At 40.8% G+C, this 26,266-nt stretch overlaps 1 protein-coding gene across 2 annotated transcripts; it reads left to right on the top strand.

Moving 5' to 3' along the window:
* Window positions 1-536: 536 nt before the first annotated feature.
* Window positions 537-25,344, top strand: TASOR (transcription activation suppressor). 2 transcript variants are annotated; one of them, XM_062500439.1, is made up of 23 exons: window positions 537-1,119; window positions 7,273-7,418; window positions 8,512-8,604; window positions 9,449-9,521; window positions 10,499-10,590; window positions 10,931-11,089; window positions 12,136-12,263; window positions 12,928-12,959; window positions 13,591-13,696; window positions 14,106-14,209; window positions 14,318-14,421; window positions 14,645-14,717; window positions 14,851-14,925; window positions 15,295-16,008; window positions 17,575-18,005; window positions 18,894-19,032; window positions 19,877-20,805; window positions 21,475-21,597; window positions 22,172-22,331; window positions 22,906-23,014; window positions 23,145-23,323; window positions 23,410-23,568; window positions 24,209-25,344. In XM_062500439.1, exons 1-23 carry the CDS (start codon window positions 732-734, stop codon window positions 24,763-24,765), a joined length of 5,073 nt encoding a protein of 1,690 aa, XP_062356423.1. In that variant the 5' UTR covers window positions 537-731; the 3' UTR covers window positions 24,766-25,344. The 2 variants fall into 2 exon arrangements, with proteins under 2 accessions (XP_062356423.1, XP_062356424.1); XM_062500440.1 differs by having other exon boundaries at window positions 23,931-24,352.
* Window positions 25,345-26,266: the final 922 nt, after the last annotated feature.

Below are 26,266 nucleotides of genomic sequence, written 5' to 3' on the forward strand. Positions count from 1 at the left end.
TTTGCTCCACTGGCCCTTAACTCATTATTTTGTAGTTCAGCACATTCCCAGGCTTAGTTCCCAGGGCCTACCTTGTGCTAGCTACAAACTGCAGCCTTAGCATTACTACCACTAGCTATTAAATCTATATGTATATGCTAACAAACTTCTAATTAAGAGTAGGGAGCTCGCAAAGTAGGCTGTACCAACCCTGGAACCGGAGCGTTCCCGGACCCGAAATGCCAAGGCAGGTTCGTGCCCAAGGAAGGAATCGCTGCAAGGAGAGCCCGTTCCCGAGCACCGTGCTCCGGCTGCAGGGCAGGAGCCCTGGGCCAGCTGCGGCCTTCCCGGGACAGCGGCGTCCCCTCAGGGCAGCGCTCCGGCCGCGCCGGCCTTCGCCCGGCCCCGGAGGAGGCGCTGCCGCTTGGCAGGAGCGGCGGGACCCGAGCGGGGCCCCGGGAGCGGGGGGGGGGGAAACGGGACCCGCCGCACCCAATCGCGTGGGCGCTGCCCGCAGCCGGCCTCGCCCCTACTTATAACGTATGCCGCGAGCGGATTGGCTGGGCCGGGCTGGCCGCAGCCCCGCCCCCTGCCGCCGCCATGTTGTGGGGTGGGGCGGGGGCGGCCCGGGGGCTGCCGTCAGGCGGGCGCAGGGGGAGTCAAGGCGGCGCGGGCGCTGCTGACGCTGGGCAGGGGCGCTGTGCTCGGGAGAAGAGAAGGCGCGGGCTGCCGGGCTCGCTTCTCCGGAGGGAATGGCGGATGCCGTGATCCGCAGTGGTGGCGAGAAGGAGCCGGAGCAGCATCAGCGGACGGAGAAGACCAGCGTGGGCGTCCTCGGAGTGGAGAGTAACGGAGCAGGAGCCGCTGAGGACACCACACAAAATGGCGGACGCTCTGAGAGCGGTAGCGCTGGGGAGGCGCTGCTGGTGGCTGCTGCTGCTGCAGAGGACAAGGTCCCCACAAATCTCAGCATCAGTAGCAACAGCCAGCGCAGGAGCAGCATCTTGACGGCAAATGAGCAGCAGCAGCAGCCGCCCAGCGGTGTGCTCGGGGGGCCGCCCCCTCTCTCTAAGCCCCCAGAAGACCAGCAGCCTGTTAGGAGGAACTTTCAGATCCCCAGGAAGAGCAGAGAAAAGAAAGGTGGTTCCTTCCCTTCCCCTCCCTTTTCTACCTCGCTCCCCTCTCCATCCGATTCATCAGGCAGCTCTCCGACACCTCACACGGCTGCATGCAAACCCTGCGGTGTAGGGGAGGCTCTGCGGGCTCACACTCGCGAGGCTGCTGGGGAGCCGATTTTAGTGTCAGGCTTCTACATTATTTCCCTAACCTTCCTCTTTCCGTTCTCACTTTTCATTTTGTCACGAGGATGAAGCAAAACCAAAACAAAAACTCGGCTTGAATTTCAGACCTCTGCTTTTAAAGGAGGAGAAGCTGGAGGCGATCAGGGTGGGCTTGGCTTGATCTCTGCTCGGCTTCTGGAGGGGCATTCGCATGTGGAGAAGATGTTTCTTTGGGACGCCGGCATCAGCGAAGACGTTTCGCTTTTATCTTACCCCGACCTCCACCTTGCAGGAGAGGGGTGTAATCCTGGTTAGGAGAGACTGAACAAACACAACAGAGTTGTCCTTCATTGATGATACACGGAGGACTGTTCTTATCTGGTCAAGGTTCTTTGCAGGGAGGAAGGGAGCAGCATCCCACGTTCTCGTGCCTCACTTTGGAAGCGTTCTGCTTCTAAGTGTCCAGGTTTTTTTAATATATATTTTTTTTGTTTGGTTTGTTTTTTGTTTCTGAGTAATTCTTCATCCAAAAGCCTATGGCATTTCTTCCTTTTCACAAGACTCCACTGATTTCCGCTTGTTTTTGTTAAGTGAAGTTGAAGACATTTCTGATTTCTTCCCTGCAATTTATCTTAGTTCTTGCCCTTTTGCAATATGGAGTCAGTATCTTAGTCCATATCACAAAAATACATGTTTAAATAGGCTTCTTGTTCTTCAGAGAAGAGAGTAACATCTTAACTTCTTGAAATGCTTTCTTCTGTAAGGAAGAGATGAAGGTAGGTTTATTTCATTATCCAGTCTTTTCTCTCCAGTAATAGAATAATTCCTTTTAGCAGTAATGGCCCCTTTTTCTTCTCGGTCTTTCCCATTGCCACCCCGCTCTGGGGTGATACTAGTCTGGCAGAGATTCATTGTAAAAAGAACTGGGTTGATTTGGAGAAAAACATCTTCTATAATTCATCTGACAGGAAAATACCTGGACCGAACATGGTGCCTCCTTAACAGTTCGTGTACTCATGTATCACGCCCCAGTGTGGTTACATGTGAATACTTTTAAGTGTATTTCAGAAATGTTTAGTACTTAACCGACAATATTTGAAGTTCTTCTTTAGCATTTGGTTCCAATGTGAATGAAAACCTGCAAAATACCGTTTTCAGGTCATCTAATTCATCGTTAGCCTTGGCAGAGCCATCTGCAGTGTGCGAAAAGTTTTGGATTGTGTAGTTCAAACCTTAGGGCTTCTGTGGCCTCTAAGATAGGAGATGAAGCCGTTCTTACCTTACCTTCTAAAACTGACTTGCTAATGTCGAGGTCATTTGAGCCATTCTTAGCTTTTTTCTTTTCAGCCTGCAGAAAGGCTCTCAGGTGTTTTGGTAATTCTGATGACTTGGAGCTTCTAAAGCTCTCAAAGCAGATCGTGCTCCATTCCGCCCATGGTGCTTGTGGGCTTACAGCTGCTGAGTGTTCTCACAGCGTGGACTGCCAAATGTGCAGTTTGAGGACAACCAAATTGCTTTTGGGATTTGTACTGTCATTTGAAAAATGATGCAATTCACTCAGTTCTGGAAGTGAATTGGAAGATCAGCACTGCATTGATCGTCTGATGCTGTAGTGGCACATGCTTAAAGCATCTTTGTTGCTCATGCTTAAATACATCTTGTTAAATTGCAAAATAATCTGAATGTTACCAGTCCTTCTCAAAAGAGCTCTCTTGGCTTGATTCTAAAGCCCAGCATGAAGCAATAGGCATGGAAGCTTACTCTGTCATTCCTTGCCTTGGAATTTTTTTTTGCCTTGTTTTGCTTTTTAAACCACCATTTCTGTCCTGGAGATACCATCCTGAGAGAAAGCTGCTGCCTTGATTGTGAAGGCATAGCTGCTACGTACAAAGTATGTACAGGATGACTTTGGTAGTGGTGTTTGAGTTTGTCTGGAGGTGGGTTTTTTTTTTTTGGTGGATTTAAAAAATGTTTTAAACAGCAAAATGTCTTTCAGGAACAATTTTTTGGTAGTGAAGCAATTAAAGATTGAGTCTGGAATGCGCAAATGTAAGAGAAAATTTAAGCTTTAGCTTCCAAAATGTCAGAGAAATACCCTAGAAAATGTATGCTTTAGCTGCTTATTTATCTTCTTCAGAATTTCTCTGCCCTCTTGGAGACTTAAGTAGGGACTGACTGAAAGTCAACAAAAATCCTTTGTAATCTGGAGGGAAGATACCTCTTAAAAACAGTTGTGGTGAGTTGGCACAGAGAATACTGCTCCTGATTTCCTCATTCTTTTTCCCGGCACAGGGATTCGGGAAACAAATGAAAGGTTGGCTGCAACTTTTTTTTTTTAAGGTGTGCCTGCATTTGTCTTCCTCCACAGAAGCCTCTTGAAGGTTTGTTTTCTTGGTGTTACGCTCTCTTGAGCAGCTTATCTATCATTTGTCTTCAGACTTGACCTGGCCTCTTGTAATTCAGTTGTCAGATCTTTAGAGGTTTCCAAGTTTGCTTGAAACTGAAGAGGTCTTTGATAGGATTAGGAAAGCAAATTTTAAGGATAAAACAGTGTAAGAGCACTTTTAATTTGCTGAACCATGTGAGTGATCCCCTTACCAATAGATAATTCCACCAATGATGCTGACATTGCAGTCAGTGCTTTGAAGGGGTTGCTTGTTGGTTAAAACTAGATGTTTATTTCTGGAGTTTGTCAAAAGCAAATGACTGCTGTTTCTCAAGCTGAGTGGGAGAAAAAGATCTTGCTTTTACCCATTAAACTCTCAGTAATACTTACATGAAGGTCCAGGTTGTCCCTTTTCTACTTCATCATTTTGCCTTGTCTTTTGTCTTCTAATTTTCCTTTTCTCTGGTAGAGATAGGCATCTGCTATTTGCTGCACACTTTTTAGGTGGAGAACTCTGTCAGTCTCTGAACTTGATAACTGTTTAGGCCTTTTGAGAGCACCAGACATTTGGGCTTAAAAATAAAAATGTTCATTAACACCACAGATTTTTTTGTCTTAGTCTTGAAAAATGAAGCCTTAGAAAAGAAAAGAAGACTTAAATGGGTGTTTCTCAATGGAGCTTTTATAGCAAGAGCACTTCTGTGTGAAGAATGCTAGCCTTCTGCCAACTTAGCTGATAAGAAAATCAGTAATTTACTTACCTTCACTTCAGACTTTGTCCAGGATTGCTCAAGGAGGATGGCTCTCTCTTCACATTCCAACTTAAAACAACCAAACCCAGTAACTCCAATCTCATTTTTCTGAAGGTGAAACATCAGGTAGCTGTGAAAGCAAAGTAGAGCCTCTCAGGCATGACATACATCCAAACATCCAGCCCAATCCCTGTCCCGTGACTAGTACTTACTAGCTAAACTGAATTTCCACCTGAAAATAATTACACGTGTTTCAGTGCCCTGGGTAGAAGCTGAACAAACCCAGTATTTATTTACTTATTTTTACCTATGCAGAATAAGCCAGCAAACCCCCCAGCAATTGACTTGTATTACAAGGGTGCTGCAGGTCAGTCCTTACTTCAATTACTGTGTAATTAACACAGGGCAGTAAAGGTGCAGAGTGTCCCATCAGCTTTGTACAGCAAGCCTGCAAGGGCTGTGTGTGCACGTGGCTGGTCTTTGAAGTGATGGAGGACTGCAGATGAGCTCAGTAATTTAATGGTTTGCCTGGGAGCACGGGCTTTGCTGCGTGCTGTACAATGTCTAGTTTAGTACTTCTTGGTTTTATTTTAGTTTTGCCTTGTTTTTGCACTCCTTCCTTGAAGTGAGGTACAGGCCCTGCTATGGTGACAGTAACGTTTTATACCGTCGCTGTCCTTGAACATTACAGCTCAAGTGACAAACTGAGAAGTACTGCCTGGCTACACACCTCACTGGGGTAGTGTTTCATGTTTTGACTGACCACATGAAGTCTGCAGTGCCTCAAGTTCTGGAAGGAAAAACTGCAACAATCTTAGAAAAAAATCATATTTTCTGTTTTCCGTAATTTAATGGTTAGCTAGGGCTTTTCCATAAATGTGTTGAGACCTAAGTGTATACTAGTTTACGAAGGTTTTCCCTACCAGGAGAGTAGGGGTCTTTTTGGTTTAGGGCAAGTCTGTTTCATCTTGCTCCCCAGAGCTTTCCACAGAGCAGAAGATATTTAAACGCTAATAGGAACATGGTTGGTAATATTTGTGTGTGTGACAGATCTTAATTCATGTAATAATGTGCCTCTTCCTAGATTTGCATCTGGGAAAGTAGCTAATGAAAGAAAGAGACATGATGTATGGTTTGTGATGGCTCTTTCTAGCTCACCCTACAATGCTTTCCACTTGTTTGAGCTCCACGTGGAAGTGAGAGGCTGATTTTTACTGAGCTTGTGTCTTGGGGGAAGGAGGGAGAAAGGATAAGGTACAGTAAACACTGGTAAGAAAACAGGAAATCCCGTCAAGCAGCTGGCACAGATAACCTTGTGCCTGAGCTGGTCCTTTTTGAGGAGCTGGCAGCATGTGAGCCCCAGATCTTTCTGACAGGGCTTTAGTGTTGTAGTGTCTGGGGGATGTTTGGGGCTGGGATGGAACAGGGGGTGCTTTCCCAGGGCTTGTGTACCTGCAGCAGGCTCCTCTCTCCTCTTGCATTTTTATCTCTTCAGTACAAGAGCATTGAGGGCCAGTAATACTAAGTTGAGAATTCATTCACTCTCTATTCTGTCTCCTCCCATACTGCTGTCAGCTTTTCGAAAATGAATTTACAGTTGCTAACATGGGTGTTACATGGGTGTGGTTTCCAAATCACTTTCATAACTTCCACTCTTAACAAGTCACTTTCTCATTGGTGGTAGTATTGGAATCCTTGCTTCAGTTCAGTTTGCAGATGTGGTGTTGCCTTCTAAAGTGCAGCTTTTACTAAATAACACAGAAAGTTCAGTTTTCATTAGGAACATTTGTTTTATATTGAGGCTTATTCAGTAAATCTTTTCTGCAAACGAAGGAAAGATTGCTGCCTAAATCTACTGCCATATTATTTAATAAATTTGGAGAGTATACTCTGAAGATGTAATTAAATCTAATTGTTGTTAGAGTAATGGTAGATTGTGTGTTTGGGGTTTTTTTGTGAGACTAGTACTGTTGTTGTTCTTTCTAACTGTTGTTATAGTAAAAATTCTGCACTTTTGGTGTGTGTTTTGGAAGTTACTCTGAGGATATAAAACACTTTTTGTGTCGTGCCAGTTCAGTTCCCCCAGAAATGTTATTTTCCTGGCCACTACTCTCAAGATCTGCACTGCCATCCTCTGCTGGCTCACTCTGGGGTTGCTTCTCTGATCAGTTTGTCACCTCGGCACCCAAACACAGATAAAAAGCTCAGGGAGATGACTGCTTCCCTGTCAAAGGTTTGCCCAGGAGGGAGTTTGTGCAGCAGCACATGAAGGGCTTTCCTTTTAAAGCAGGTGTAGTAAGGGATAACGTCATCAAGCATGAGCACAGGCAGTGGGGTATTTTAATAATAGGAGCTTCTTTGTCTTCTTGAAATAGGATTGGATTTCTTCATATTTAGCTTAATTTGCCATAAACAAACAAACATAAAACCTCATAATTCTGAAGCAAGGCCAAGCTATGAAACTCTTGTAGAGGTTTTCATTAGGACAATTTGCTCCTGCTTCTTAATTAAAGGAGTTAATTAGCAAATTACAGTTCTGAAAATTTAATTACAGTGTTTTGCAGTATATATTAGTTGCTTTTCAGGGGGTAAATTCAGTCTTGAGTCGCTTCCCTTACAAACTTCTGATAACTAGTAGCTGTTCCAGAGTAATATTAAAAAAACCCCCCATAAATGTGATATTTTAAAATATGCTATAATTCTAGGAAATTTTAAGCTAAACTTTCTAAAGTCCATATTTGCCAAGTATTGTAGATGTTTCATATTTGAAATTGAATCACAAACCATTCATGCAGTAACTGTCAGTGAACTGGAGAATTTTTGATGTTTTCACATATATATTGTTGCTAATCATTTTATTTCTTCTCATTTATAGCACTCTTTCAGCCAGTACTTCCAGGTTCTCGAGAGTTTGACGATATTTTGAAGATTCTGCATTCTTCCTACTTAGATCCAAGTTCAATGTCCAACTTTAAATACGAGAGAGCCAGCTTAGTTCATAGTGAACTATTGGAAAAGGAAGTGAGTATAGTTGTGGCTTCTGCTTTTCAGTAAGGTACCAGTCAAATGATAGTGCTTCTTCTCAATGTAGAGGCAGAGACCTGGGGATTACTTCCAATTATGTGATTGGTCTTTAATTGCAAACTCATATCTCCAGAGATGTAAGCAGCTATTTTTCAGGCTAGTTTATTGCTGCATAGTTTTAAACTCTTGCTTGCCAGATAATCCAAGAAGACTAAAAGAAAAATTGTATTTGGCATGGCTTAAAAATTTCCTTAATTTTATTAAGGAAAATGTGGAAACATCTGGAAAGATGTTTTAATGTCTTCTTTACAAGGCTGATGTTTCCTGTCAAAATTACGATTAAAATATGTGCCTGATACAAGTCTCCATAATCTCTGTAGTTGTGTTGTTTTCCAAGAAGTACTTCAACTAAAGTTGATTACTGATTTAGTAAGTGGAGCACCTTGGTTGAAGCCCTTCTGTTGTGCCTTATGTGGTGTCTCTTAAGTCCAGCCTTGGCTTGCTCTTGTCACTCTTAAATGAGGTTTTCATTCCCAGTGCCACAAAGCTTCACATATGAAGTAATTGAATAGCTAATTTATTTGCTGTGATTATCATCTTGAAGTTATAAAGTAAACAAGTATTTTCTGCTGTTACATTAATTATTCATGGTTACAGCTCAGAAATACTGGTAAAACCCCTTCAGCAGTAGTGAGATGCATCTGCAAAAATATTTGCCCAGTGTAAGAGATCTGTCTCCTGAAAAGAGAAGAAGTCTTATTTCAGGAGTTTCAAAGATGATATGGAGGGCATTGGGCTGGATGGTTCTCGCCAGTTCTGCTACAGAGATTAAACTAAAGTGTTACTGCACAGGTTTGTTTGAAAAATCTCTTAAAAAACAAAATACTTGCACAGATTAAGCCAATTAGATTTCCCGCAGGTGTAATGTTTTTGAAATGTAATCAATAGCATCCAGTGATTTAATTTAGATTATCTTTTGATTATTTTTGTACACTTGGATCTGCTAACATAGATGGGGCCTTAAAACATTGACACTTGACTGTGCCAGCAGCAGTGTGCGTGCCTGTGTTGAGAACTTTTGTATCAACAGTTCACAGAGAAACGCAGAGAGCTGAAATGCGATGGGCGCCCCGAGAAAGAGCTCTCAGAAAGTTATGCATTCCTCATGGTGGATCTGTGCAAGGTGAGCAAGGAGCACTGCAGGGGAGGTGCTTTCTTCAGCAACTCAGAGGGTCTGGGGCTTTGGGGTTTTTTCAGTGTTTTTATTGACAGTCTTCAAGTTACTTTTTCAAAATTCAGCACTGGGAGGTGTAGAAGGATGGGAAAGGGATCTAAGGTGATCTAAGGATCACCACTTAATTCCTCTATTCCCTGCTACTTAAGGTACTCCATTTATATGTCTCCCTATGTTCTCTGGTTTAGACTCTGTTTTATAAATAAAAGGATAGGGCATGTGAGTTTTTATTGGGTTTATGTTTGGTTTTTTTTAACTGAGGAGAAATATTTAAATATTTTGTGTTTTCATTGTGTTTAGGTTTTGATGGGTTTGTGGTTTTTTTTAAATTGTATTTACAAGGTAACCTGTAGTACTAGAAAATGGAATTGTTTTTTCTGTCTCTTCTTTGACCATGTACTTTTATTCAAGGTGATGGAAAGGTGATTTCTGTGCTTTGTCTATTATAGAGTCAGGATCTCTTAAGCATGCAATCATTTGACAGGTATAATTCTGTTTTAAATACTAAAATTTTCTGTATTAAAGGCAAATAATGTTCATAAACAGTGTTTAAAGTACACGGAGGCTATTTTTTTAAGATACAGGTGAGTCTATGCAGCTGCTCCATGTCATAGTGCAACTTCTGCAGTAATAGTTTTATAGAGAATTCAGACTAGTCTTGCCTCTGTTTGTAAGGGTTGGGGTTTTGTCTAAATCTCAATTTAAATTCTGTAATGGTAATTTCTAGCTGTTTGTTCTGTTCATATCCTGGCTTTCCTAACAGACTTGCTTAAAAACTGTCTGTTCTCTTTAGATCCAGAGCATATGTGAAAAGGGGCTGCAGGTCGGTCACTCCAAAATCACAATTCTCGGCCGCCCTTCCATGGGTAACTATCTTGTGATTGATTATAAGTGCTGGGTATTTCAGTAGCAGTTAGCAGGTAATGTGATGCAGTTGTGTGAGCTTTCAGTCCTTTTTCTATCACTCACTGCAGCACTGTCACACCAAAATGTTTTTAGCGAAGGAAGTAGACATCAGAACATTATTTCGTAGCTCTGTTTTTGAGTAATTCAGTTAAATTCCTTAATTCTTGTTTTGGCTTTAAGTCAAACCAATATCCTGTGTCTTTCCAGTAAACCTGGAAGGGTGTGGCTGGATGCCTCTGTGTTTGTTTATAGGTGTGTACATTCAGAGATACCTCATGGACACAGTAGCTCAGCTCAGTTTTGATATAGATAGAACTAAAACTCTTGAATCCACAAATCCAAGAAGGGCATACATAAATTGGAGACTTAAGAGTCACAAGGTGTTAAAGAGTTTTGATTGTGCAAAACACTAAGTTCCTTTTGCAGAGCTTTTCAAATAGAAAATTAGGAGCTGATTTGTTGTCTTGTGTAAGAGGAACATGGTACAGAGGTATCATGAATATTAAAAGCAGACAGTATGAATATAGACATGAATATTGAAAGCAGAAATAGGTGCAATGTGGAGAATAATCAAAGCATTATGAGCATATGATTTTTTTACTGATTTAGCTGGTGGAAGGTCTGGAGCAATTTGCTAAAGCAAAATACAGACTGGGAGTGAGAGGAACCCAAGCAAAATGGATGTTTTTCAGAGTATCTCAATTCAGTTTCAGTTTTTTGGTCTGAGGTAGTCAGCCAGACCAACAAAGGACAGACAGTTTGAGGCCTTAAAATCTATGAAATAACTAAGTACAGAAAAGCACAAAATCATTTTACCTTTGCACTTGAGTGTTGACTGTGTATCCATTGAGCTTTAATCCCATGTAATGCTCTTTAAACCTCTAATAATGTTTTAACATTCAGCATAATGTATTTTGGTTTATTTTTATACTCCCAGGTGTATATATCTCCAAGTATGCTGATTTATTGCAGCCTAATCCTCTAGAACCTGGAGCAACTGGAGATGTGATTGTTTTTAAAATAATAAAGGTAATCTTATCTTGCTGTTCTTGAAAGATTAGATTTCTTACTGATAACACACAGGTGGTTTTCACCTAACTTCATTTGCAGAATCATCTGTGTGTAGAGAAACTAGACCTCTACTAGATTTAAAACCCAGTGTTGATATTAAGCTTAAATAAAGCGTAATCAAGTCTTATTAAAGGGAAAAATCTATTTTTTTTGAAGTATGAAAATAGTATACTTCTGGAAAAGTGGCTTTCTTAATGGCCTGTTTTATTTTCTCTGCTCTTACTTTCTTTGGTACTTGAAGCAGTTTGCCAGTTTCCAGGAAAAAGCTCATGCTGACAGGTCTTCTGCTTTATTACAGGGAAAAATGAAAAGCATATATGACCACACTGGTGTGAAAGCAATGGAATCCACTGTGAAGAACATGTTGGATCCCACCCCTAAGCACGAGTGTCATGTTTCAAAGAATGCAAATAAAGTCACCTCCTTGTTGGCTTACCGTGCCTATGAACTGACTCAGGTAAAGCTGAGCCTGTGTTACCTTCTCACCTGAAACCTTCACAACTTCTGAAACAATGGAGGGAAAATCACTGACGATAGCATAAACCCTGAGCTTCCCTGTGAAGCTGCAGCTGGGTGTGTGTAGCAGCCCACAGGTGCCTGCGTTAGAAATCCCAGAACAGCATGGCAGCCTCTCCTGTTCCCATTGTGTCATCCTCAACCTCAGGTGAAGATGTCCCTCAGATTAGGGTGGATATGGAGTAGGAAATACTGGGAACGTACATAGGACTGGAATGGAGACAGGAAGAGAGGACTGAATGTGAGGAGTTTGAAGTGTAAAAGTACAGCTGGTTTGTGGTCATTAAGTTTTTTTTTTTTGTGGTTTTCTTTTTTTGTTTGGTTTTTTTTTTTTTTTCCTTATTCCCCTTTCCAGATTCTTAGGTTGGGAGAGATGATGAGGGAAGACAGAAGGGAAAGGAGTTCCAAGCATTTATGTTCCTCCAGGTGTTCTGTCTCTTACTGCAGTGATCTGTTGCAGTCAGATCATTCCACCAACAGTTTTGCAGATTTCAGGATCCTTATTTGAAAACATTCTCACCAGTATTAACTTCTTTTCTCTTTTGTAAATCACTGGGCTGGACACTGAATCAGATGGCTAAAAAAATGAATGTATTTTTTCATTTCTCATTAGAAATTTGCTTAAATTAACATTTTATATTAGAATTTTGTGACTGACCTGTGACTGATAGACTCGAAAACTAATTGCAATATTTATTTCCTCTGATTTTTTTTTTTGTTTTTATTAGTGATTCCTTCTTTCCCTAAGAATACTTTTAAGTAAATGTAGCATTTCAAGAATGTTTGATTCTTGATTTGCTCCTGAAGTACTGTCCATATCTAAGTGGTTGATAAAGGAGGAAGATAAAAAAACTGCCTAAATTGATTGTACTCTATAGTACATATGAGAAGAGCATTTGAAAACTTACTTATTTTAAATACCAGCTTTTAAAGAAATGGACTATTGCTCCAGGCTTCTGATTTAACACTGTCGCTTCTTTTTCCCAGTACTACTTTTATGAATACGGCTTTGATGAGATCAGGCCAAGACCAAGACATGTTTGTCCTTATGCTGTTGTTTCATTTACTTATAAAGATGACATGGTACAAGGACCAAAATTTCTTCCCCCATCAAGGTAAGCTAGGAAATGAATTTTGGAAAATCTGCATGTAGCATGAAGAATTCATAGCTCTTGGCAGTAGCTTAGAATTGATTTAAAGGAGCAGTACTGAAATGAATGAATGTGTCGCAGGCACTTAGCATAATAAATACTTCTAATGCAAAGCACGTGGTGGCACAATTGCTTTTATGTAGCAGGGTGGGCCCTGTTGGAATCAGTTGTGCTGCCCTTCCCACCTGCTTGCCTTTTGCCTAGGTGGAATCCACAAATACTGGGGAGTTTTACCTAAGTGAGGAGATTTGTGGACATAAAAATTTTCACAGCATTATCTTGCTTGGTATTCTAAAATGATATTCTGTATATTTTGTCTCTGAGCCCTTCACTGCTGTCTAACTGCTTGTGGAGAGAATATGTAGGTGGCCAGTTGATCACAGATCTACTGTGATACCTGTTCTGATACGAAGATGTCCAGGTGTGGGGACTATACTGTGAAATGCTGAAAGCAGTTACCAAGGTGTCTAAAATAATGCAAGATGCTGCAGCAGTGATAGATTGAGGTTGGAGAGGGAATTACCAGTCTTGCTGTTTTGTTAGACTGTTAAACTATGCTTAATATAAAATTCAGTGGCCAGAATTCTCTATTCCAGCCTGGTCATTCTGTCTATCTTCTTTTGTTTAGAGCAAACACCTTCCACATAGATAGAAGTACAGGTAAGAATGAATTCTGTTTTTTGTTGTTATGATGCAGGAAAGGTTTTGATGTTTTTCCTGTAGTTGTATGTTTGGCCAGTTTAATGATGCTGAGTGTACACCTGAATTTTATCCTCAACCATGCTGGTTGCCGATACTGGATGGTCAAACAGACACCTTAATGTCTGTCTTCTTTTATTAGAACAAACCACAAGTGAACAAAATCAAGTTTTTTTTTTTCCCCTCCTTTCCTACTTAGAGTGTAGTGAGAACTGATCTTCGGTTCCTGAATCTCCTGTTCAGTGGCACTTCAATTAATATGGTTCTCTGTCATGCTTTGTTTTGAACCTCATTCAAGCAAAATTAATGTGTATGAAGGTGGTTGACAGTTAAGGTAAGGAAAGAGGATATAGTTCCTCAGAAATTGGCATCAAAAGTGTGCTTCTACTGACAGCTGTAGGTAGCAAACCAACCTCCTTTACACAGCTCAGAGCAGGTCGAAACGTACCAGGATTGATAATGTCCTTTGTGTTACCTTTTAACATTGTTGTCTAGTATTGGTATGAAATTTTCCCTTAACTGGTTTTGGAGATTGTTCTTTCAGTCACAGCTGGGAAGTGGTTTCACTTAGTCTTCCTCTCTCCATCTTTAGAGAAATCTAACATTACATTATGGAGGGGACAACTTTGGAATAAAGGCAAACTTGTGTGCCACGTTTCCCTAAAATCAGCAGCACAACCTTGGCTTCCATGCAAGCTGTGAGTATTGCCATTTTGACAGTAAGTTTAAAATACTGCTCTATTAAAACTCTTTTGAGTAGAGACTGTTGAGTTTTGGATAATTTCAGATTAAGATCTAAAATATTAAGTACCTTAACTATGTCAAGACTTCAGTCGTGTGTCCAGAACTTTCTTGAGTTCAGGCACACAGCTGTCAACATCTCTTAGCAGTTTGGTCTTTTGTTGTTTGTGGGTTTGTTGGGGTTTTTTCCACTCAAGTGACACACACTCCTCTGCAGGAATAAACACCCCTGCTTCATGAGATAGTCCAAAGAAATTATTCTTAAAAGCATGTATGTGCTAGTTCTTATTTTATCAGTGAGCGTAGGAATAGAGAAGGTAAAAAAGAGGTCTTTATTTTTTTTGTCTCCTCCCCACCCTTCTCCAGTCCTGAGAAGCTTGAAGTTGAAAAAGTTGCAAGCATTGATCAGTTGAAGAAAAAAATTTCACCAGCAGTGTTCTTTAAAGAAATTTACAAAGGAGGAAAAGAAGGTAAATTGTTCTCACTTAATTTCTTTAAATTCAGAATTTTCAAGATTTCTGAATTACAATTTGTTTCATTTTTTCTTACCTTCTCTTTTTCCCCTTCTCTTGTGTCAGTGTTGAAGAATGGCATGTACTGTAGCCTGTATGAAGTTGTGGAGAAGTCCCGTTCTGGGAGTCACTTAGAGGGTTTACTTCAAAAACTAGAGAAAGAAAAACTTGTGAGTGCAACATCTTTGACTATTCCTGATTTAAAAATAGTTTTACTAGTTAGTAATTTGAGGCATACAACAAGATCCACAATATCACTGGAATTGCTTAGCTGGCATACTCTTAAGTATCAGGGCACTTCTCTGCCCAAGACAGAGTTATCTTACAGTCAGGAAGAGTATTCATAGTGAGCAAATGTCTTTGAAGCAGTTTGCTCTTTTTGCTTGAAAACAGGTCCTTGTGAAAACACTTGTGGACAGAGGATTTCTTTTTCTACTTTCTCCTTGGCAAATGATGTCCCCTTATGGTAAGTATTCTGAGTTTTTGTTTGGGTTGGGTTTGCTGTTTTGGTTTTTTTTTAGGGGGGTGGGGTTTTGAGTACTAGATTGACATTTGGTGTTCCTTTTCTTTTTAACTGTTTTTATTTTTTTGTGTTCAAGACCACCAGACTGGACGGTGCTGTGTGCTTCATGCATTGTTTCTGTTTCCAGAGCCTAGATGTGTGATTAACTCAGGTAGGTTTATTCATTATTGTGTACAGGTTTGTTTAAACAGAGATGATACTCTGTTGAAGATTTTGTAGTATTCAGTCAGTGTGAACTAATAGTAACAGTTTGTGATGATGGTATTGGTGTTCAGAAGTATTTGTTTCTTCACAAAAGCAAATATCGCACATTGTAGATTCATTTGTTCATATTTGAAAAAGTAAAACTTGTTGAAATTTCTTGATATGGCTTCCCTGATGTTTGAATTACTTCTTCATGGTCAATCCAAGCTCTGTTTCATGCAGTACATATTAACACAGAGTATTGCTAACTAGTCATCATTTATATATAGCTTCATGGTTTGATTTTAATTGTGGATTCCCTTTTCTCCTATGGCAGCACAAAAAAGCATTCCGTATGGAACACAGAAGAATTCAACTACCAAGGCTTTGCACAAAAAGAAGGAAATCGTTCCAGAATTCACGAAGTTGATTCAGTCTCTGCGTTTTGCTTTAATGAAGTCCCAAAAAGACAGCGGTGCAGATTTCAGTGCTCTTGTGGAAAAGTATATACATGTGTACTTCAAAAAACTCTACAGTGGCCCTGGAAGAGGTGGAGAATTTATATTACGTGAGTACACATCACAGCTGGATGACAAAACACTTCTGTACGCTGCCCCAAGATGCAAAGACCACATTGACAGCTACTTGCAGAACTATATTTTTGATTGTGAGGCCTATCAGCTCCCTATTTCCAGAGCTAAGGAACTGCTGGATAGAAATCGGAAGCCTCAGCGCTTCAGTCCCATCTCAGATTATAAAGCTACAGAAGACTACTCGGACTTTGCCAAGGCAAAATGCAGGAGAAGAATCCATCCCAAATATGAAGCTGCTGCTGCCAAACAGAAACTGCCTCTTGGAGAATATGATACTGAAAGACTCAAAGAACTTATTAGCTTGATCCAGTGTCGGAAGAAAAATGTAGGTGGAGATTCTGATTCTGAAGACCCCAGAATTAGAAGTGGTCTGAAAAGAAAGCTGGAAAACCAATCTGAGAATTTGCAGAAATACCTAAAAATGAGTGACTCCTCAGAGAATATTTGTCAGTATGAAGGTAAGAAAATCTTTGTTTAGAGTTCTACTTTAAGCATTGTTATTCAAAGCATATTTAACATTTAATCATTATAGATTATTCTTTCTGTATGCTGTGGCTGTTTAATGCAGGATGATTCATTTAAACATTGGCCTGACGTCTGTCAATAAAGTTTATTCTTTGCTGGTTTCGACTTTGCAGGAGACAAGTGTGAGAAATGAAGCTCAGTCTTCTAAAATTGTAGGAGTTTTAGTAAAAGATAATGAGGAGCAATCAGTGAAGTAAAAGTCACAGCATGTGCTGGGTGTGAGGCCACAGCCAGACACACCCACTGGTTGAGCTAGCAGTCCCTTACACCATTACAATTGCATTACTTGCTCAAGTTTCTTGGCACCTTCCCCGGACATGGTTAACCACAATCTTGCTCAGATGCATCGTTGCAAATTCATGTCAGCAGTCTAGGTTGGTCTTCTGATGGGTCTGATACCACTTTTGCTATTTTCCCTTTATGGTGCTTTCTGTCTCTGCTTGTGCTATCTTGGATATACATTTTGCAATAGTAATCATATCTTGTGATAGATCTTTTGCAGGCCCACTTACATCTTGTAAAGCCTTGCTTCCCCTTTCTACATTGCCCAAAATCTATTACAAACTTAAATATACTTAAAAGCAATTAAAGCTTATAATGATTTGCTTTTATTAACTTCAGTTAATAAAAGCAGATAAATTGCAGCGAAAGCCAATTACTACATACATATATTTATAAAATAAGTTAAGGGGAATTTTCCTGGAAGTTGCTTTTGTTTTACCTCTTTGGAAAGAAGGCAGACTTTCAGAGAGTTTACTTGCCTGTGGAGCTGTCCAAAGACTTTTTAATACAGTACACTCAGCAGACTTGATACTGTCTTCTGTAGGGTTTGACTTCGCTGTAATTCTTTGTGTTCAGTACCCTATATCATACCTAAGAAGTTTAGATTGAAGGAAAAAGCGTAGTTAAGTTTTGAAATAGCTGGTAATATGTGTAGTGGGACAAAGGAAACAGTAAGATTAAATTATTCTGTACATGAAATTATCTACATCCAAACCTCAGAGAAGTATCACAGATACCTTCTGACTTAAGATCTGCCAGAAAAAACCTTTGATTTCTGTTTCCCTGACCCTGGAAACGGGAGCAGGGGTTGACACAAAGAAGAGGGGATTTCCATCCAGCACCAGTCACTCTTGTATATGTGAATCACTGGAAGATGAAGTGACTGATCTTAGTTGTCCTTAGTTGCCCTCTTGAGGGGGACAGAGGATACTGACTTGGCATGTAGGGATGAGGAAGGCAGAGGGTGGACGTTATGGTTGGGATTCCTGCTTGGAATTCTGTGAACCTTCAGACATCTTTTTACATTGATTATTAACGTAGAATACATGATGAATGCGTGTATACATTTTGGTTAAAATAAGTGTGTGTACATACAAACTGATGCTAGAGTGAGACTGTGGGTATGTGGCAGATGTTTGTGGGAGGGTCTGTTTTTTTTATTTATTTTGAGACTGAGTAATGGATTCCTTTTCCCCTCCTCGCCCTGTTCTAAACAGTGGGCAGAACCTTGGATTCACCACACTCTGTGTTCTCCATGAATTCTGACCACGGTGGCCACGAGGGTGACTTGAGGCAGGCTCATCTGTTGAACCCTGCTGCTGACACCGAGGGGCTCGTCAAGGCACTGCTGGAGATGCTGGCCACTGCGAGCCACTGGGACCCGGCGCTGCTGCAGTCTGTCAGTCAGGCATTGGGCAACGAGGAAATGGGAGAGGATATGAGGCAAAATGAATATGAATCCATTCCAGCTCAGCACAGAGATGATCACGAGCTTCCTGACACGGCTCAAGCTGACGGCGTTACCTTCAAGGACCCGCAGAGCCCGGCCGTGCTGGAAGTTGACGTGCCGTGCTTGCCCTACCCTGCCAGTGTTGGCCTGCAGCTCCCAGCCAACGAAGCAGCCCTTGAGCACACACTACATTTACAAGTAAGTGAAACTGCCAGGATGCTGACAGCGAAAGTACTATTTTCATAAATACTATCAGACTAAATGAAAAAAAACACAAACACAGGCAAACACAGATACGTACTAACTTCTCTGCAAAGCTTTTCTGTTTGGTAGGAACATAGAAATTTTCTTCACTCTTAAGTGTGTCTTTATATCTATTCCTTCTGTAATAAAAAAGGAGCAGATTGGAACAATTCTGAGCATTTCACTGCATGCTCAGCTCTCTTTATGTGCCTCCTTGGTTCAGTGCTGTACATGAGTTTCTTTGTGCTCTGGGATCACAGTGACCCAGCTCCTTGCTCCAGCTCATTACCCTACAAGAGTAGGGTATTGTAAGATAACCTAAGGTAAGATTGTTCCGTGATCTGTGTTATTGGTACTTACTGCACAAAGCCCAGTTTCTGAGTCACAGAGCAGGAATGACTTTGTCCTATCTGTAATATCCACGCTGGTTTGCTTCTACCCATCTGGAATGAGAGTTGAAATTGGCTTCTTTAAGGCCCCAGTACTAGTTGCAGGCAGTGCCTCAGCAATGCAAACATCTCATGGCTTTGGTCAGGTATCAAGTCAACAGCCTGGAATGAGCGAGGCAGCAGCCAGTTCTCCCCTCCCTTCCTCTTTGCCATCCCCAGCTTCAAATACTGTAAGGCTAGTGCTCAGGACTGCCTTAGTGATTTCATGATAGACCAGGGAAGTACTTCATGGAAATGTTTCCAGGTTTGACTGGACTAGATTGATGGCAGATTTTTCAGTATGCTGGTGAACTCAGCTATGTTCTTTTTGTCAGCTGCTCAGAATGTAAAAAACTTAAGAGTGAGCAAAACCAAAGGAAGTTGTTTTGAGATGAACATTTTGTTTGTTTTTTAGGAAGCAAGCACTGGGAATACCTTTGAAGACTACAGTCCCTGTCCTAGTGCACCTATAGAACATGGCTATCGCAGGCAACATCCCAGCTCAAGTAATGTGGGGGAAGTTGGAATGCACTGGAAACTTATCCCAATTACAGGTAAGATGGATTTTAGTTCCTCTGTTCCTACAAATAGTGAATGAAAGCATATTCTAAAGGTTTGTATCTGGATTCATAGATCCATTCTTGGATCACATATTGGTACACAAACACATCTGTAGCCTCTTCAGTTGTTTCTTGTACTTGATTAATACAGAAATCTGCTGGATGAAAACAGATACTGATGGAGAATATTGATTTGGCTTCATATTGACACAAATTAGAAATTAGGAATGTGAATGCTTTAAAAACAAACAAAACTATAGCTTTGAGTATGGATGGTGAAGAAATTGAGTTGGGGTTATGAGGGGCTTTCAGCACTCCTTGCAGCAGCGCTGAAGCTGTGTCAAATCAATCAGACTGATATCCTCCCCTTTCAAGAAAAAAAAATTATTTTCACAATTGCAATATCAGGTGCAGCTCACAGTCCAACTCCCCAAGGTCATTTATGTCTAAGCTTTTTAAAAGTGAGGATTTTAACCTAGTAGCAAATGAAAATACTTGAATAATATGTTGCCCTTCTTGATTTCTAATTTAATTTTTAATTTGTAATGGAGGTATATCCTGTTGTGATTGATCTGCATTATCTCTAGGAAAGCAACTTGTATTCTGCTTTTTCAGCAGACTCGGGCTGTTGTTTCACTGTTGTAGGAGCTGTTAAACATATTGTGCTTCTGTACCTCAGCAGACTGTAACACTCAAGTATTGGCATTTAAGTTGGTTGGTGGGGAATGCATAACAGTAATGCTGTTCTTAGGCTGTGATTTGGAGGTTTTGGTGTATCAGCTGTGTGTGACTTTCAAACATGGTATGATGATGATGATGATGAACTCTTCCTCTGTAGGTCTGAAATCACCAGAAGAGCCACTGGAGTACTTTCCACCAACAGATGCACTTCCTAATGACCCTCGGGTAGTAAATCGACAGAGAAATTCAGATTATCAGATGCCATGCTCTCCATGTTCAGACACAGAGAAGGGCACAGCAGAAGATGGACATTACACAGGACAAGTGGAGAAATTTGAAGATCAGTATGAGCTAACAGATTATCCTTCAACAGCTAAGCATTCCATTAGTGCAGTAATAGAGACAACACTGTTAGAAGAATACAAGCTCTTCGCAAGAAAAATTGAAGAAATTTTGCGGCAGAAGAGCATTGCTTATGTCAGTGGCATGTCCACACCAGTCCTTTCTACCCATGAGAGGATAATGAGACTTTCTGAACACATCTGTTTGCAGGCATCAGAGATTTCTGTCCAAGAATACATAGAGAGCCTGAGTGAGAAGCTGAATAGTGTCATTTTGGCTTCTTCATGCATGAGGCAGACTCCCCCAGTTTATTCTAGTCCTGAAGCTCTGGAGGTGGTGAGCAGCACTGCCCCCAGGCCTGTGCCTGACACGCTGGCCGTGTGCAGGGACAGCGACACGGCCCCGTTCCCAGAGCCACTGTGCAATAACCTGGGGGAAGAGCTGCATTCTCAGGAGCAGCCTTCAGCAAGCCTACCCCTAGGGAAAGAGAAAATGGCCCATGGGAATGCTAAACCACAGGATCAGACTTCTTCTGGTGCTGATCTCATGGAGCCACCAGAAAAGACTCAGAAATCCCCTGAGAACTTAAATGTTTCAACTCAACCAGCTTTTTTTGATTTTATAAGCCAGTTAAAACCTGAAGTATTTAACAGTTTTGTCAAAATTATTAAAGATGTACAGAAAAACACTGTCAAATTTTATATTCATGAAGAGGAAGAAAGTGTTCTCTGCAGAGAAATCAAGGTAAAGCTATTTCAGTTCAACCTCTGTCTAGTGTCAGAACAGAGTGTGTTTTAAATCCACTTGTATGAAATTGGACTCACTTTCACTGTGGAAGTGAATTGTGAAAGTAGGCTGTCTTATGCCATTTCTTCCTTGAGCTTTTGAGGTAGTCTTGCTGATATATATAGCTGTTACATAAGTCTTTTTCTTGGAGCTGGGAAACAGAACAGACTGTAAGTTGGTCCTTTCTGAAGATATTGCCAGGGGGTGGCCTTACAGAAAAAAGGCAGTAAGGGAAGAAATGTGATAGGTACCATTTTAGAAAGAATGTATGAAAAGTCACTCTGTGTGCCTTTGGGTTTTTTTCTCTTCCCCTCTAATTAATAGAGAGAACTTTGAGAAATCACTGTGCTTCTGTACTTAAATGTGTAAGATGAAAGTTGTAAACTTCTGGTTTTCCTTGAAAATTCAGGCAGTGTGTGTGATTTGATAGGAATGACTGACTGACTTGCTGAAACAGCTGCTCTATGTTGCTGCATCCTTCTGATTAATGTATGGGAGAGGTAAAGAAGCCAGTTCCTCTGGGATTCACTGAAGTGGAAAACTTTCGTGCTGTGGGTATCATCTGGGCATTGTTTTTACCAAACCACATACTGACCTTTTCCTTGTCTCTTCTTTCTGTGGTGGCAGGAATATCTTAGAAAGTTAGGGAATACAGAATGCCATCCAGAGCAGTTCCTTAAAAGAAGAGCTGATTTAGATAAACTGTTGATCATTATCCAAAATGAAGACATTGCCAACCTCATCCATAAGGTACGTCCCATGTAAGTAACTGTGTGCTACAAAAAGCTGTTGGCAGTAGTGAGAGAGCTCATTTGGAGCAAGTCTGCTTCCTTTGAACAGCACAGCATTCAGCAGTGCCCTTTGTTTAGCTGCAGTTTGAAGAAACAAAATGGTTGTAGTAAAATAAAAATGGTCTTGTCCCAAGATTTACCTGTAACAACTGCCACCACCATGCACACACTAATGCATATTTATTGTTAGTAGTTAGTAGTAAAGCTGTACAGAGGCCTGAGTACTTGTGCTTCTGGTTCTGTGATGCTCTAACACCAGGTAAAGGCAGCTCTCAGATGACCTGAGCTATTCCTGACAGCTTAAGACCCTGTGCTGGACAGAAAGTAAAATTATCCCAAATGCTCAGCATCCATTTACCTTATTTCTGTAATGCTCCTGAGAGAGCACCTCCCCAGGCAAGAGACAATAACAGTAATTTTTTGAAAATGTGTTTTGAAGTTTGGTGCTGGCATTATTAGGTAGGGGAGTTCAGTAGTTCCTTTTTTTTGTGTGATTTGTGGTTACAGCTCGGATTTCAAATGTTTTTGAACAGATCCCTGGCCTGGTGACTCTGAAGAGGCTCTCCTGTGTCAGCTTTGCAGGGGTCGATAGTTTGGATGATGTGAAAAATCACACTTACAATGAGCTGTTTGTATCTGGGGGTTTTGTTGTGTCAGATGAATCTGTCCTTAACCCAGAGTCCATCACTGCAGGTAGGTGAGATCCTTCTGGAAGCTTTAGAACTGAAGTCTTGACATTTCAGTGCCTGAGAGGTCCTGTGCTCAGCACAGTGAAGGATCAGATCTTCCAATTTTTGTGATATTTTTTGAGAACTTCAGCTAATTAAGTCTCTTTCTTAGCCCAATGGCCTTCTTGAAGAACACATGGAGATTTTGTCTTCAGTTAGTATTACGTTGTGTAATTATGTCTGGGGAGCCTTTTATTCTTTCCTACTCCATACATACATACACTATATATTCTTTTTATAAATTTGAAATTGAATAATTAATGAAGTTACGATTTTTTGAAATACTTTAGTAAGGTAGAGCGTGTATGCTGTGGTCAGGTTTTAAATACCACTGCTGGGCACCTGAGATACAGAAAAGCAGCTCAGTTTTATGATAGTTTTGTTGGCCAGTCTGCCTGGAGGAAAACTTGAAGTGAGTGGCTGCTGTTTGTAATTGTGTGACTGTACTGTGATGAAAACAGAAAACAGCTTTTTGTATACACTGAAGCAGTATTTTCAGTCTACATACCACAGAATTTAATTTTTATTCACTATAACAGATAAACTAAAACAGTTCCTGACATTTCTGGAGCATCTGAATACCCCAGATGGGAAATGGCAGTGGAAAGTCCACTGCAAAATACAAAAAAAACTGAAAGAACTGGGGAGGTAAGTAAAGTTCTATAATACTAGCTGTTAAAATGCTTCAGCTTTCATTCTGCCCTCCAAAACACATTTGTTTTTGATATTTAGATTGACCTTAAATTGTTTCTGATAGTGAGCTTTCCTCCCACTGCAGGATGAATGCCAATGCCCTGAACCTGCTCACCCTTCTGAACACGTATCAAAAGAAGCATTTGGTCGAGATTCTGTCTTACCATAACTGTGATTCTCAGACTCGAAATGCTCCAGAACTTGACTGTCTCATCAGGCTTCAGGCTCAAAACATACAACAGAGACATGTTGTCTTCCTGACAGGTGAACCCCACATTTGTGAATACCTCTCCCCCTTTTTTGCTCATAGGTGCTAAATATTAATACAAGGCCTTCTTTTATGTATTCAGAAAAGAATCTCAAAACACTCTCGAGTTACGTTGATAATGGCATAGTGGTTGCTGCTGTTGATGACTTCATGCGTAACTTCAGAAGTCTCATTGGGTATCACAGCTCTGTTACTGAGCAGAACCACCTTTCTCCCTGCAGTGCTGGCCAAAGACAATCAGGTAATGTCCAACACCTAAACTTCCCTTTCCAAACTGCATGTGTGGGGTGGAGGTCCTGGGACGGTGTGCCTTGACTCTGGTCAGTGGCTACTGCAGCTGGCAAGGAAAACCCAACTCTCAAGCTACTCTTTTTCTGTTTGAAATGATGCGGGAAAAGCAGTGGGGATGGAGCACCAGAGGCCTCAAATACAGAAATACAGGTTAGCATGGTATTCAGGGCATGAGACAGGGCATGTGTTCAGGAACAGGATAGGCTTGTCTCTACCTGCTTTATCTACTTAGAGTAGATAAACTGTACTGGGATGTCAGTAATTGTACTCCATTAATTGTCTGATCAAATACTCACTGCTGTGTAACTTTAGATGCTGTTTTGACATTGTCCCCTTTGGAGCTGGGAGTTGGGATTTCCCAGCACTAAATATGAACACGGTGTGCAGAAGCTTTTAGCACGGAGTAACTGGACACTCCCACAGAGGGTTAAATGTGTGTGTTGAGTAAGTGAACACGAGTGGCTGAAGACCAAGACTTAAAGTGCTGTTGGACTGGCAGACCTGAAGTGTAACACTGTGAGTAATGTATGGCCTTTTTAACCAAAGTTTGTATTTCAATAGAATAGGACTTTCTTTCTCTTTTAATGTAGTTCTTGTAGAAAAGGATGAAAAGGATGAGGAAGACATGTCTCTGGATTCAGGTGATGAATTGTCAGAAATAGAAATCTGCAGTGATGCCTCTAAGTATGATACTCATATGGAAGCTTTGCAGACAGAGGCCAAGGGCCCACATGGACTAGATGCTAGAGAAAGCTGCTTATCAGTTACAGAGTTATCTCCTGAAGCACAAACTGGCCTTGTGGAAAAGACTTACAAAACTGACTTGGAAGAGAAACAGCAAATTACTCCAGTTTCTACCACATGCTCTGCTGAAGGAGAAAACCACAATGCAATTGAACAAACTCCTTTCAGTAACTTCCAGGTTTATAGCAGACAATTAAACATGTCCCATCAATTCAGCCACTTTAATGTACTCACTCATCAGACTTTTCTGGGAACAACATACCCAATTTCACCTGCAAATCAAAACCAAGAAGGGAGCAATTATTTTCTATCTGCCTACAGTCAGAGCATGGATACAGAACAGTCGTCATCACCTGGTGGCTGGGATAGCTGCTGTGATTCTTCCAGGCCATATTCAGAATAGAAATGAACTCTTAAAGTCTCCTTTTCTAAGTTACTGTGGACTTCTCTGTTTCTAAAATGTTGGATGAACGATTTATATTTTATTCTAGAACAAAATGTTTCTTGTTATCTCAGATGTTTTCATGTTCTATTTAAATTCCTGATGGCTTGTCCCTGTTGGAACCATCTGAAAGTTTAAATAAATACATATATTTTTTAACGTTTACTGTACTTGAATTATCTTGTTCGTTGGCACTTTTAAGTTTCTACATTTGTATTTGAGCTGTTACCTAGGCTTCAGTTTGAGGTCTGTTTAATGTAAAGCTGAATGTTTGACTAAAATATGTGAAAGAGACAGGTTTGTTTTTTTTTTTTAACTGCAAGAGTATCCAAGTCATGTTTCTTTACATAAATATTAATGTATTTATTTGACATTGACACAAATTTTGTACAATGTTTTTACATAACTCTAAGGCAGTGTACTTATTTTCATGAGTATATACTGGATTTTGGCTAAATACCTCAATTAGAGTAACCAATGGTGCAGTTCCATTACAAAAAAAATCAAATAAACTCTTAATGCACAAGGGGCTTGCTAACACATTGCTTTGTCTGTGGTTTTTACATTGTTTGCAAAGTGCTTGAGGAACACCCAAGCTTGGTTTCATGCATAGCAATTATCTGCGTTTCACTTGGTGCTCTGTGCCATTGCAGCCCCATCAGTGTCCTACCAGCTTTTATCTGGCCACTGTGATTACTGTGCTGGGAGAAAGACAAACCTGGATTTAATGACTGGGGGAGGTCAGTTTGCATCAGAAAAACCTCAATCCTCTCCCACTTCAGCTTAATGATTCCTGGGGCTTTCAAGCTTTTTTGTTTGGTTGGTCGGTTGGTTTTGTTTATTTGTTTTGAGTACTAACACTGGGGTAAGTACAGTTTTATCTGTTTCTTAATCCCATCTTTTAAATCTCACATCTGCTGAGTTACCAGCCTTTTCCCCTTCAGCGATTCTCTCATTTGCCTCAGGCTTCTGGAAGGCAGCAACCACTGGGAGCAGCTGTGGAGTCTGCAGACGACCCCTGGTGCTGCGCCGCTGGCTTTGCTGAGACTCTTGACTTTTACTGCTAATCTTCAGGTTGTCCCAAGTCCTGTTTGGGGGATTTCTTGTTTGGAATTTGATTTTAGTGCTGTTCTCTGGGATATGCTGTTTGGTACCAGGTGAGTGTTTGAAACTATTTAAATTCACAAAATTAGTTCGGACAAAATTACTGGTTAAAAAGAGCAGTTTTTTAAAAAACAAAACCCAAAGACTTTTGCCTAAAGTCGATTTTTTCCCCCCTCTATAAACAGTGGATTGATTTATTCAAATTAAGAACCAGTACCAGACTGATGTAACACTTGTTACCCTCCCCCTAAACATGGCAAGTAATCTTTTCTGAAGACAAGAACTTTCTTTTATCAATGAATTGTACCAGATTGTGTGATGAACTGTGGTCTTAAAATCTGAAGTACTTGAATTTGAT

Source organism: Cinclus cinclus, chromosome 12 (assembly GCF_963662255.1).
Source record: "Cinclus cinclus chromosome 12, bCinCin1.1, whole genome shotgun sequence".
In the NCBI taxonomy this organism is placed as follows: domain Eukaryota; kingdom Metazoa; phylum Chordata; class Aves; order Passeriformes; family Cinclidae; genus Cinclus; species Cinclus cinclus.

Coding starts and splice junctions, on each gene's coding strand:
- TASOR (XM_062500439.1), top strand. CDS start 732: ATGGCGGATGCCGTGATCCGCAGTGGTGGCGAGAAGGAGCCGGAGCAG. Junction 12,960..13,590: donor CCACATAGATAGAAGTACAG/GTAAGAATGAAT, acceptor CTCCATCTTTAG/AGAAATCTAACATTACATTA. Junction 14,210..14,317: donor TTACAAAGGAGGAAAAGAAG/GTAAATTGTTCT, acceptor CTCTTGTGTCAG/TGTTGAAGAATGGCATGTAC.